Source organism: Ascaphus truei, chromosome 4, assembly GCF_040206685.1.
Source record: "Ascaphus truei isolate aAscTru1 chromosome 4, aAscTru1.hap1, whole genome shotgun sequence".
NCBI lineage: Eukaryota > Metazoa > Chordata > Amphibia > Anura > Ascaphidae > Ascaphus > Ascaphus truei.
The window spans coordinates 294,556,970-294,570,928 of record NC_134486.1 but is presented as its reverse complement, the minus strand read 5'-3'; the positions used below and the strand labels follow the sequence as shown (position 1 = coordinate 294,570,928).

Genomic DNA, 13,959 nt, shown 5'->3' with positions numbered 1-13,959 from the left:
TAATTATACGATGACGAAAATTCCCAGAATGTCCCGGAAGATATCATTCATAAATTCTTGGAAGACAGCAGGGGCATTGCAGAGGCCGAATGGCATCACTAGGTATTCGTAATGACCCGAACGCGTGTTAAATGCAGTTTTCCATTCGTCACCGTCTCGTATTCGGATAAGATTGTAGGATCCTCTGAGGTCGAGTTTGGAAAATATAGAGGCTCCTTGGAGCCGGTCAAAGAGTTCAGAAATTAGAGGAAGAGGGTACCGGTTTTTTAACTATAATCTTGTTAAGCCCACGAAAGTCGATACAGGGTCTTAAAGAGCCATCCTTCTTTTTCACGAAGAAGAAACCTGCCCCGGCGGGAGAGGTCAAATTACGGATAAACCCTTTCTTAAGATTCTCCTGGATGTAGATCGCCATTGCCTCGGTCTCGGGCACAGATAAGGGACACGACTTAGACTTGGGGAGTGTGGTTCCAGGAATTAATTCGATGGGGCAGTCGTACGAACGATGAGGTGGCAGGACTTCAGCCTGAGTTTTGTTAAAGACATCCAAAAAGTCATGATATACCTCCGTAGGGTAGTGAGAGAGGATGAAGTGGTGTTGAGACCAGCGAGCACGGTAACGGGAGGAGTGAGCATCTTCTCCAAGGTAGGAGCCCACTGGATTATTAGTTTGTTGGTCCAATCAACCCACGGGTTGTAAAGCTGGAGCCACGGCAACCCCAAAATGACTTGGACAGTAGGAGAGTGGAAAACATCGAAGATGATGACTTTAGTATGACCATCCGCGGTGGTCAGGGTGAGAGTAATAGATTTCCAAATAATGAAGGCTGGTTTGAGCGGTCGACCGTCGATAGCCTCAAGGCCGACGGGTGACTTCTTCTTGACTAACGGGATTTGGTTGTTGCAGGCATAATCATGATCCAGGAAGTTACCACCAGACCCGGAGTCGATGAAGGCTTCAACCTCTACACGAACATTGGGACCCTCGAGAGTTATGGGAAGAAGTATTCTCTTTGGTAGCTATTTGGGGGAAGAGGGGCAAGGAGAAATGGTACCCAGTAGAAGCCCCTCTACCTTTACTGGGCGTTCTCATTTCCCGGCTTCAAGCGACAGTGACGTAGTTGGTGTTCCGGGGAGCCGCAGTTGTAGCAGAGACCCTCATCTCGGCGGCCTGTTCTCTCAGCGGTCCGAAGCTGTTGGCTACCGATTTGCATTGGTTCGGGGGCTTCCAATGCAGGAAGAGCCAAGGGAGGAGACCTAGGAGAAACAGGCAAGGGCGACAATAAACAGGGGTGCTGGCGCTCGGGACGTCGCTCTTGAATGCGCTGGTCCATCCGGATAATGAGGGCAATGAGATCCTCTAGAGATGAAGGCCGAACATGAGCCGCGAGGTCATCCTTGAGGGATTCGACAAGCCCTGCCAGTATGCCGCGGCGAGAGCTTCATCATTCCACTGAGTCTCTGCAGTGATGGTGCGGAACTCCACCGCGTATCTTGCAGCCGACCTGCGACCCTGGGAGAGATGAAACAAGGAAGAAGCGGCAGTCTCCGAAAGTGCTGGTGTGTCAAAGACCTGCTGGAACGCTCGCCGGAATTTGGGGTAGTCTTGGGTAATGTTGGGTCTGTGTTCCCAGAGGGGAGAAGCCCAAGCGAGAGCATCGCCAGTGAGCAGGGCATAGACATAGGCCACTTTAGTACGGCCAGTGGGAAACCGAGACGGGGAAATCTCAAACTGGACGTCACACTGGTTCAAGAATCCCCGGCAAGTAATGGAGTTCCCGTCATACCGGTTGGGAGGTGGAATACGTGGCTCCGGGTTGCCCATAGGTCCTGGGGCCGGGGGTGATGGTGCAGCTGGGGATTCCCGCAGGGAGAGATTAGAAAGTTTTTGTGCCACGTCGGTGACTTGGTCACTTAAAAATTGCCAGTGTTCAATAGTGACACCTTGGCCCACCTCAGGGGGGTCTGCATTTGTTGGGCTCTGCATAATGTAAGGCCTTTATGCCCGCAGACCTGGCCAGTCCCCAGTACTGAGGTGGGTAAGGGTATAACACACACCCACAGCATTGAGGGCGTGCCCGGCGTGGGGTAAGGTGCGTTGCCGGGCCTGGTGAGAAAAGGGTTAACGTGATACTTGCTGAGTCCGGGGTGCCAGAGGTACGGAGATCCAGATCCAAGAGCCGTGGGTCAGGGGCAGGAGAAGGCAGTGTAGTGAGGTCCAAAGCAGAGTCCAGGGGTAGCGAGGTACACATAGTCAAACAAAGCCGAGATCAATCCAAAGGTATCCAAACAGGGGCAGGGACAGGAACAAGAGCTGTAACAGATAACAGAGCTAGGCATAGACACTGCACACATGAGTCACAGAGAAGCTATGCAGAGCAAGGAAGGAGAGGGCAGACTGGGGTTATAAAGGAAGTAGGGCCAATAGCAGCAAGGGGTGGAGCGGAGGCCTGTCTGGGAGATGGTAGGGATAGGTCCAGGTGAGCAGGGAAGGAGACAGGGGTGTGATCCATGGTAATCGCCTGCAGCCGATGGGGGATGGAGCCAGCGGCGCGGGAGGGTTGGTAAGACGATCGGGTGCGCGCGCCCTCTGTAAGGCTTCCGTGCGCGCGCCCCGGTCGCGTGCGAGAGAGTGCGGCGTGTGCCACGGAGGAATGGCTCGGCATGGAGGAGGAACAGGTGAGAGCCCGAGGGAGCGGGGCAGAAAGCCGCCGTGGGGCCTAAGGTTACGGGGACCCGCTGAGAGGCGCGTGTCCCCCGATCCGTTACAACGCAGCTCCATGTGGAATAGCAGGTTACTAGTGCGCATGTCTGGCTAATCTTACTGATGCTGAATCGTACCAGTCGTCTCTATACGGAGGCTTGTCCATTCAGCAATAGCTGGTGCGCTTTATTGCTCAATAGGGCTGCAATGCCTGGCTGTGCAAGACGCTGCAGGGACCTCGTGCAACGCAGGTTTGAAAAAGACGCATTTGTTGTCTTTTTATTCCTCTTACTAATATAAGCTTAGGGGAACGGGCCTCCCTCCCGAAGGAGAGAATAGGCGGCTGAAGAGTAATCTGATGTTCCCCGTACTCACCGTGTTCGTTTCCTGTAGCTTGTAGCGGCACAGAGTGTGGTCCAGATCAAATCCAGCTACATCACAATCGACGATTGAGAAGAAGATGGTCATTCTTACGTAGGAACAATCAGAACGCAGTGTGGCTACGGAGCGGTAGTTCGGGGCGCGTGCACACACACACACACTGCACCCTGACCTGGGCAGCGCTCAATAGGTTCTCCTCACTCGTTTCCTGCTACTTTACACAGACAGCAACTGTCAGCTCACTAAGCATAAACCCAGGGCTGCCCAATGTCAACCGAGGAGGGAGGATGCTGCCCTTTTAGCAAACTAAAAAAAAAAAAAGGAACAAGTTTAAAACTTCACAGTGACAAAGTAACACAAATCAAGGGTGCATACTCATCAGAAAGCTGGCTCCTAACTTCACAAACAAACCCAATACATGAAAGATAAGCTGTGACACCTGTATTTCCCAATTCTTGCTTCAATAAACACTTGACAAGGTAGAATTAAATCTTTACAAATTTATTTGGCAAAGCAGCTGGACATGCAACGTTTCAGAGGTACCAAACCCTTTATCAAACATTGTGATACACACAAAAAGCCCACTTACAGTAAGCACGCAGTATGGAATCAAGCAACATGTGTTCAGTGACATCACTGAGTGGTGTCTCAAGGCAGCTACGGAGCGTCCCGCAGGTCAAAAAAAGCACAAAAGTAACAATCCATTTCTCAAAACATCCCAACAGTGCCATCTAGAGGGGAAAACTATAATTCTAGTATTACTATTATATTTCTGAATAAAAATATCTTGTGAGCACATTCACATCTCAGACAGGTCTGCAACCCTGCTTTTTCCCATTATCTCTCAGTATACAGTGCATCCACTGCAGCCAGGGATTCTGGGAAATGACATGCAAATGAGCACACACTGTCACCTTTAACTTCATGTCCATTTTACCTGAACTCCTATGGCTTATGCCTGCCGCATTACACAGCTTTTCAGCACAGCTTGGGTTAAAGAGTAGTAATCATTGCTAATTCTCGAAACAAGGGGACACATTACTATACAGTATATAATATACAGCATATTATATATAAAAAATATATATAAATACATTTATCTATTAAATATGTCAATATGTAATTGAGAAATTATATGGATGTATATCTTTATTTATATACTGTAGCACCCACATTGTACTCAGCATTTTACGAGACAATACAGTACATGGAATTATAATAAAAACATATATGCAATATATGCAAAATAATAGTGCAACAAACAAAATCAGACAGTAGGAAAGGAAATCCCATCCCCAGAGAGCTTACAATCTAAGTGGTATGTTGTGAGACTTACTGTACAGAGACAGCAGGTGAGGGAATAAGTGCAATAGATGGCAGTGCTTGGCTATAAATGTTGTTAAGAGTGATTGTGGGCATGATACAGCAGCCATAAATCTAGGCCAAGGGTGTGCAAACTGGGGCGGGGTGGGATATTCTAGGGGGGTGCTGTGTTTACAGAGGCCCCGTGTTTCCCCCCGAAGGCATTTAAATTAAATGCCGGGGGATCATGCAAGGCCTCTGTAACTTTAGTTACCTTGGCATCCAGCGGCGCATCTCCATCGCAACCCAGCATCAAATAATGCCGCGGGGTCACGTGCCATGGCAACGTGACGACACAAGACCATGCTGCGTCATTTGACGCCGGAGTTGAGCAGGGGGCCGGGCGCGAGCAGGTAGGAGAGCAGACAGAGGGGCGCAGACTGAAAAGTTTGCGCACCCCTGGTCTAGGCTATTGAAGCTGTTGATTTATGAGGTGAGTTTTAAGGTTTAACTTAAAGGTGGAGAGAGAAGGTGATTGGTGTATACCGAGTGTGTGGATGTTCCACGGGTAAGGGGCAGTACGGGAAAACAGTTTAAGGCGAGAGAGCAGTAGAGATGAAAGGAGACAGCTATGGGTAGACCGCAGGAGACGAGTGGGACATAATGACAGATCAAAGCTGATATGTAGAGAGGAGCACATGAGTGGAGAGCCTTGAAGGTAAGGAGAACTTTGTAGATGATCTGAAATTTGATGGAAAGCCATGAGAAGGAGTTAAGGAGGAGATGAGCAGAGAGTATTTTGGGACAATATGAAATTATTCTAGCAGCACAATTTTGGATAGATTGCAAAAGAGAACGTTGTGAGGAAGGGAAGGTCTGTGATGTTACAATAATCCAGTCGGGAGAGAAAAGAGGAAGCATTAGCGTTTTAGCAGTAGATTGACAGGAAAGGGAGAATCTTGGCAAAATTACAGAGGAGGGAGTGACATGTTATCCGTGCTGTGAATGTAAATGGGGAATGAATGGGAAGGGTCAAATGTCACTCCTAGGCAACAAGGCCATTTACTGTGCGGAAAAATCTGATATTAGTGCTGGTTTCGGGGAAAATATGAGGAGCTCAGTTTTAGAAATATTACGTTTAAAGCGGTGGAGCACCATCCATGAGAAAATAGCCAGGTCCAGGATTAGGAGAGAGATCCCCAGCAGGAAGAAGGAGTCGAGAGAGAAATGAGATGAGAAGAGGATTTGTGGAAGTGCTTTTTATTCAAGTTTGCAAAAGTCGCTGGGATAGAGTTCTGCAAATAGTGGTGTAACGTGTGGGAACATGCAAAGGTGGAGGGAAGGAGAGAGGACAAGATGTGGATAGAAAGAAGAGAGTGGGGAAGGAGGGAGAATAGCAAAGTTTACAGACTGAGGAAAGTGCAAACAGAAAAAGTAATAGGGAGGGTATTATGAGGTGCAAGGCAAGAAAGGTAAGAGGTGAGTGCTCCCAGGTATTGGAGGATATGAGAAGTATGATTTGAAAGAGCAGATGTATATATCAGGCCGGAGAGGGCAGTGTAAATTAGCAGTGAAGGCTAGACAGCAGCTTATAAAGTCTAAAGTATAACTAAAATAGCATATTGTACAATGTGTCATTAAATCATACTGTAAATACACCTATTTCACAAATCTATTATCATAACTGCAATAATACATAACATAGCAAAAACCAACAGAGTATACATATATTAAACAAGTCTAAAAAAATATACGAGTCTATCACAATCCGTGATTAAAGTAGATATGACGGGCGCAGAACTGTCTAACCATCAAGCCAGAAAGCTCTTCATTCATGCCAAATGGTACGAGGGTGCCCAAACTGTGTATCCACAGACAGTCATTCCTTTTTAGCAATTTCTCATGGTCACTCCCTTTGTACAAGGGTCCTAAATCATTCAGTATTAGTAAAGTCAGCTACTTAGGGTCTGCAGGATTGTGAGTGATCCAACGACAGTCAATACTAGACTGACTGAAATGGGTACACAGAGGTTACAGGAGAAATGCACAAAAACAGGTTGAAGAGGTATGTCAAATGGATAGTAACTCCTTGTTAATATAACAAAAAGAAAATAAGGATTTGTCTGTTCTCTTCATTTCAACATACAGCAAAAGTCAGGGGACATTAAAAAATAGCATATTAAAACACCAGTGTATGCTAGGGAGTGATCCGGAAATTGCGTAAGCTTATTTATTCGCATATTGACAATTAAAAAGTATTCGTGACAGACACTGGTGAAAGCAGCTAGACCAACACTGAGGCAACAATTACTTGGTGAAGGAAAAAATATACACTTTTCCTTGCCTTTGCTGAGTGCACTGTAATTCAGTGATTAAAAGAAACACATTACATCACCCCAGAATGGGTAGATCGATTCTCCTAAAAAATATATATTTTTACACGTGCACTTCTGACTATGTCATTTATGTTCTTACATAGTTGCATAGTAGATGAGGTTGAAAAAAGACATACGTCCAAGTTTAACCTATGCTAAATTTAGACGACAGATACTTTATCCTACATTTGTACTTACAGTATATTGATCCAGGGGTAGGCAAACAAAAAGGGGAAAAATAAATTCGTTCCTGACTCCAAATATTGGCAATCAGATTACTCACTAGATCAACATCCTTCCCATGTTTATTTATTTGGTATATCCCTGTATACCTTTCCTTTCTAAAAAGATGTCCAACCTTTTTTTGAACAAATCTATTGTATCTGCCATCACAGTCTCCATGGGTAATGAATCCCACATTTTAACTGCCCTTACTGTTAAGAACCCTTTCCTTTGTTGCTGGTGAAATCTCCTTTGCTCCAATCCTTAAGGGATGATCCCATGTGGTTTGTACTGCCCTTGGGATGAATAGTTCTTTTGGAAGCTCCTTGTACTGTCACTGAATATTTATGTATATAGTTATCATATTCAAACTTAGACGCTTCTTTTCTTATGTAAACACATCTAATTTAGCTAGCCTCTCCTCATAAATCAGATTACCCATCCCGTTTATTAATTTGGTGGCTCTTATCTGCACTTTCCATAATGTCTTTAAGGAGTGGTGTCCAAAAGGTTACTCCACATTCAAGGTGTGGTCTTACTAATGCTTTGTAAAGGTGCATAATTATGTTTACTTCCATTCCATCCATTGCCCGTTTGATGCAAGATAAGATCTTGTTTGCCTTTGCAGCTACTGCATGACTTTGGGCACTATTGCTAAGCCTGCTGTCTACAAGCACTCCTAAATCCTTCTCCATCAAGGATACACCTTATGTATCCCCAATTAATTTGTCAGTCGCCTGTTTATTCTTGCTTCCCAAATGCATAACCGTACATGTATCTGTATTAAACCTCATCTGCCATTTACCAGCCCAAGTGTCTAGTCTATTCAAGTCCTTCTGGAGAGAAATGACACCAGTCTCTGATTCTACTACCTTGCATAATTTAGTGTCATCAGCAAAGATGGGGACTTTGCTCTGTATGCCAACCTCAAGTTAAAAAAGTTTTTAAAGAAAGTTAAAAAGCACGTGCATGTGTGGGATGAGATATGTTGGGGAGACTCCTCCATGCTAACTAGTTACGCGACCCCCAGCAGATAATAGCTCCTGGTGCGGAGTCCTAACTTCGTTATATGTATTATAATAAGCACTATTACCTACCACCTGCCTCCTCAGGGTCGCTGTTGATACTAATTTGAGCTAGTACATACTCGCACTCCCTCCAATTGCACTGGGGAGTGAGCACTGATTACGGGCATACTCCCCCTGATCGTACCGGGTAGTGAGTACTGACTACAGGCATACTTTATTACTCTGATATGCCCGGGGGTCCATTCACACTGCGGATCCCCAATAGTGTTCTGTGACCAGGTTTTCTATTGGACCGGCCAGACTCAGAAGAATAGTGTTTACATACTGCTACTAGAGTCAATCCTAGCTCATATTGGTAGCTGTATATACAGCTCATTATGCTGTAAGTGCAAGATAGTACACGAAACATAGCACATCAGGTGTTACGCTGTGCTCTTTAGGCTAGTTCATTTCTAGCCTGTGTATGCATATATAGCAGTTACTCTCTGTTTGCTCTGCCTCTCATTGATTTATATTCACAAACAGCCCATTACGCTGTTAGCGCAGCACTGGACACCTTATATAGAAACATCAGGTGTGACCCTGTGCTCTTTAGGCAGGTTTACTCCTAGCTACCGTATGTACACACAAGCACACATTCCCTGCTCGCGCTGTTCCTCATTGATAAACATCTATTTCCATGTGTGAGACGCATCATAGAGTTTTCCCATTATCATCTTACAGTAGCTACCTGCTAACTATTCATTAAATTGTACCACTTTCACACTAAAGTGGCCTGTCCCACATATATATTAGGGACAATTAGTATGTGTATTCGTCATAGTGATTATCATACAATATTTCAATAGAGATCACACTGGCTCTCTCTGGACTGTATATGTCCATGTTGCTTTTACTTATCGCCACATACTGCACTGATGCATGGACTACAGTAGCTGGTTCAATTAACAGTTTTTGCAATTGTGACGGTGTCATTAATGCTTTAATGGTGTCCAGTGTCTCAATATACATCACAGGCAAACGTATGGATATTTGTAGCAACTAGAGTGGCCTCTATAGCCATACCTATCGTGCTGACACTCAGACATAAGCATCAACAGTCTACAACCAGCAATCGGTCCTTAGGGCTACATATATACTGATTGGGGATCGTTTAGGCTGTTTAGCCATATCATTCCTTTCACTAGGGTTTATTTATACCAGCCATTATCAGCTTCCTAGCCCTGTGCTTCATGCGGAGATCTATTATGTTATATTATCTATTATGTTTGTTGTTGTCCATCATTATTTTACATTTTGAATTAAAGATACGGTTTATCTTACTCACCATATCATACCATTAGGGTATGAGTGCTGGCTATTAGGAGCTTCTATGCTTGCCCTAGCAAGTTTCTCTTATGTATTTTGCTCCTGGCACCTACCCACCACTAGACTGTAGCAAGAGCAGTTACCTCCCCTTCCCCTAGTATTTATAATGTTGGGGAGACCACAAGGCCAGTTAAGGAATGAATAGGGGAACACAAGACAGTAATTCTGGGAAATACTGAATACCCTAAATCATCTACAGATACAGCCACGAGTATTAGATAACTTGTACCTGGTAAATTCTGGGAGATTCTGGGGCAGTCTCACAGTAAATGCCTCAACATTGCCGTGAGATTCTTAATGGCCCATAGGATTAACACAGAGGTGGGTCCCTGCAGTCCCATTCAAGCTGAATGGGACTGCAGGGACCCCTGTGGTGTTAATCCGATGGGCCATTAAGAATCTCACAGAAATGCTGAGGCAATGTTGCGGCATTTACTGTGAAACTGCCCCCAGAATTTCCAAGGCAAGAGATCTAATACTTGTTGCTGCATCTGTAAAGATTCTCCGGTGGCGAGACACATTAATATGTCCCGGTATGGCAGGGACAGTTCGTGTTTTTAGGCCTCTGTTCCAACTTTTTGGGCCCCTGTCCCAGTTTTCTATATGCACCAGCTGCACAAATCGGCGCTTGCCAGCCGTGCATGTGTGATTAGCGCTTGTTGGCTGCTCATATAGATGCGCGATCTGCGCTTGCCGGATGCGCAAGCGTGATCGCCGCTTGCCAGGTGCGTATTCGCATGAGCTACTGGCCAGTTCCGATCGTGCATACACACGAGCAGTTTGCACAAGCGCAACATTTGTTTGTCCTGCGACAAATCCGGTCACCCTACACTGTAAAGCTGCGGTCATAATATTAGTCCTCTGACTTTTCCAATAGTGAATGATGTAGCACCCATGTACAGAGGGGGTGACCGTGACAAATTGCTGAAAAGCAAGTACTGTCTGTGGATACACAGATTGGGCACCCTCGTGCCATTTGGCATGAATGAACAGCTTTCTGGCTTGATTGTTCTACAGCTCTGTGTCCTGTTATATGTATAACACATATTCTCCCCCCCCCCCCACAGTGCTCACGGTAACAGCGCCTCCATCTCTTACAGGCCCCAGGGATGTGGGGAGCAATCCCTTGTAGGAGAGTTTCTTTAGCCTTCCCCTAATAGATTGCAGTCTGAGGCAGGATGGTATAGTAAAACAGGAACACTTTGTTGCACACTGCAGATGGCACAGCATACACAACAGGAACTTCTTTGGGCCTTCACCCTCAGGATATATCCCTGGACATTCACTGCAGGTACTGGGCCCCCACGGCAGTCCTAGCTCTTCTCTTACTCCCTGGTGGAGTAAGTGGAACAGTCTCCCACTCCACTCCCCTAAAGGAGGGAGTCCAAACTAGCAGAGCCCTGCACAGTTATTCGGGTAGACCAGCCTCTCTCAAGGGTAGAGGCACAACTGAATACATTTGGTAGTGCAGCCCCTTAAGTACAGGAAAAGCAGGAACCAGTTCTGAGTCCCTGATTGGACACCAGGCCTAGTTGCACCACCTTTCCTGTGACTTACCGAAGCTGCAGGGGGTGGGAAAAACTCATGATTAGTCCGGACAGGCCTGCTCTGACTAGGGCTTACTGAAGGAGAAGGGCAGACTGGTAGCCAGAAACCAGCCCTGGCTACATATGTATTGTGGCAGGACGGCCTCGCGGCGGGGTCAGTAAGACGCTTGACACGATGGGAAACTTTAAACACTAGTGGTTTATTAGCCACAACCAAAATAAGTACGGGTGCACTGTCCCTTTAAGAAACTACTTTCTTGCAAATTAAAGCCTAGTCCCGTTAGGGACACTAACTCACTTCTTGAGCCCTTACTAACAGGACAGCAAGCTAATCTGGTCATGCCCAAAACATGCTACACAAACGATAATCAATAAGCATAATAAGAATAAAGTCTTATCTGTTTTGCAGCTCCAACAGCAAACAGGAACACGGTTCCGGGGAGCAGGCTTTGTCCAGCCTCGCAGCAATCTGTATCTTTATCTTTACCCTGGGTTGGGGTCCCAGCTGGTCCCAGCAGCAGAGCTCCTCGCAGGACTGCGGGACCAGATCAACAGCAACGGCTTCCCAGCCGGGAGAGTTCTCTCCACCTTCCTGTGGAAAAACAAGCTCACCTTGTGTGAGCAACTTCCTGCTTTTTAAAGCACTTGTTTCACTGATAGTTCAGCCCCTGTTTAATTAGGCTGCAGGTGTGCTTTCTCTGTCTGAGGAGATTAACACTCAGTGATCTGGCTGCAGCATCTCTCCATTCACTGTCACAGCCTACTGAGTCAGTGACTCTGTCACAGTATGTATGTATGTCTTTATTTATCTAGCACCATTAATGTACATAGCGCTTCACAGTAGTAATACACATAGCGCTTCACATTAGTACTACACGTGACAATCATACACATAACAAATAATACAAATAACAGATCATGGGAATAAGTGCTTCAGACATAAAAGTAACATTTCGGAAGAAGAGTTCCTGCTCCGAAGAACTTATAATCTAATTGGTAGGAAGGAACATACAGAGACAGTAGGAGAGCATTCTGGTAAGTATGTATACTTTAATCACTGATTGTGATAGACTTATTTAATATATGTACTGTATATTCTATTGGTTTTTGCTATGTTATGTATTATTGCAGATATGATGATAGATTTGTGAAACAGGTGTATTTATGATTTAATTACACATTTTACAATAGTTCCACTCTCCCCTCACGTGTCCGGACTGTTTAGGCCTATTGTGCATTTCAATAGAGAAAAGCCTTTTATGTCTCTACTGATAATTTTCACACTAGGCTTCCTGTCTCTACCTTATCTTATTTCCCCACTTCCCCTCAACATCCATTGTAACCAGATATCCCTCTTATAAACACTGCATATAAAATTGTGTTTCTGTGTTTCTGCCCCACCTGATGAAGGACCCTGACAGGTTTGAAAGCTTGTAACGTATCAACTACTTGTTAGTCCAATAAAAGGTAACATGCCACCTACTCCCTCTCTCAACCTTGGTTACTACATTCTACAATAGACACATTTAGTTATTTACATTTTCTCAATAACACATTGATACATTTAATAAACAAATATTTTTATATACACTATATGTATTGTGTGTTCCCTTTGCTTAGAGGGTTAACAATGATTACTATTTAGGATACAGTATATACTAGTATGAATAGAATTATAGTTTTTCCCCTTCAGGTGGCACTGTTGGGATGTTTTGAGGAATGTATTGTTACTTTGCTGCCTTCAACACTGTTGATTGATCAGCTCCTTCTCCTGCACACTCTCCACTACATTGGCCTCCATGATGCAGCCCTCTCCTAGTTCACTTTCTACCTACAGTATCCAACCACTCTTTCAGTGTTTCCTTCTCTGATGTCTCCTCCTCTTCACTTTCTTTTTAGGGTCCCACAAGCCTCTGCCATTGGCTCTTTGTTCTTCTCACTATAGACCTCTTCTTATAAGTATGTATGTCTTTATTTATATTGCTCCAAAAGTGTATTCAGTGCTTCACAAAGGATACAGTACATGGAATTAAAATACAATAAGCAGAGCAAAATCAGACCGTAGGAAAGGTAATCCCTGCCCCAAAGAGCTTACAATGTAAGTGGTATGATGGGAGATTTAGAGACAGTAGGTGAGGGTATGAGTGCTCTAGATAGCAGTGCTTGGTCACACGGGTTGGTAGGAGTTACTGTGTGTATTGGGATGCTTGATTTGTGAGCGAGTTTTAAGGTTATTCAGTATTAAATACGATAGTATGAGGTTTTGCAAAATCCAGCCCGGGTTTTCCGAGTCACACACCCTGATCTGCAGCAGCCCCTTTTAGAGACTACTTTGCCCTATGTTTTAACATGGACAGAGCCTTTCAGCCACTCAGAGCGTGGGATTATTCTCAGCAGCCAATCAGAGCAGGGCAGAGCTTATCTGGCTGATAAGGTCAGAGGAAGGGGCAAGTTGAACCAGCTCAGGATGCCCCGTGGGCGGGACATATGTTCTGGCCAATAGGAAAAGCACATACAACCGCCATCGTTTCCTTAGCCAGCCCATTGCCTCCCACTGGGTAAGCGCTACTGCGTCCAGCAGACCAGAAGGTTCCCCCCGGGGGGTCTCTGTTCTCCAGGCCCAGTACTATGCCCTTGCCCCCCGACACCTCTCAACATCCTGTCTCCTCCATCTATGGACTCTATGCAAACTAGCTAGCATCTTAACCATATGCCTGGGCTGTCTGTATAGAGCCTTATAGTAAACACAAAACACGATATAAAGTACACTTTATTACAGAATATACTTTGGGGGACCTTATACTTAACAAAACACAGAACGAAATAAGGGAAATAACTTGGGGATATTAGGGCTCGAAATCCAGGTGAGAAGATTCCTGGAGAGGCACAGTCTTAGTGTAGCCAGGTTCCCCCCCCCCCCCCTTGCACTTACAGCCGTTTGCCGGGAACGCGTGCGGGCCGTTGCTAAGGCCGCGGTCGCGTTGTTACGGTCCCGGCGGCTTGAAGTGCAGGGCGCCGCCATCATTACTCGG

General features: G+C 45.4%; 1 protein-coding gene across 1 annotated transcript in view; it reads right to left on the bottom strand.

Moving 5' to 3' along the window:
* The window catches only part of NT5DC1 (5'-nucleotidase domain containing 1), a 420,856-nt gene extending 417,684 nt beyond the window's left edge, over positions 1–3,172 (bottom strand). The window contains 1 exon segment of the mRNA XM_075595034.1: positions 3,080–3,172. Coding sequence (XP_075451149.1) covers positions 3,080–3,172 — 93 coding nt within the window.
* Positions 3,173–13,959: the final 10,787 nt, after the last annotated feature.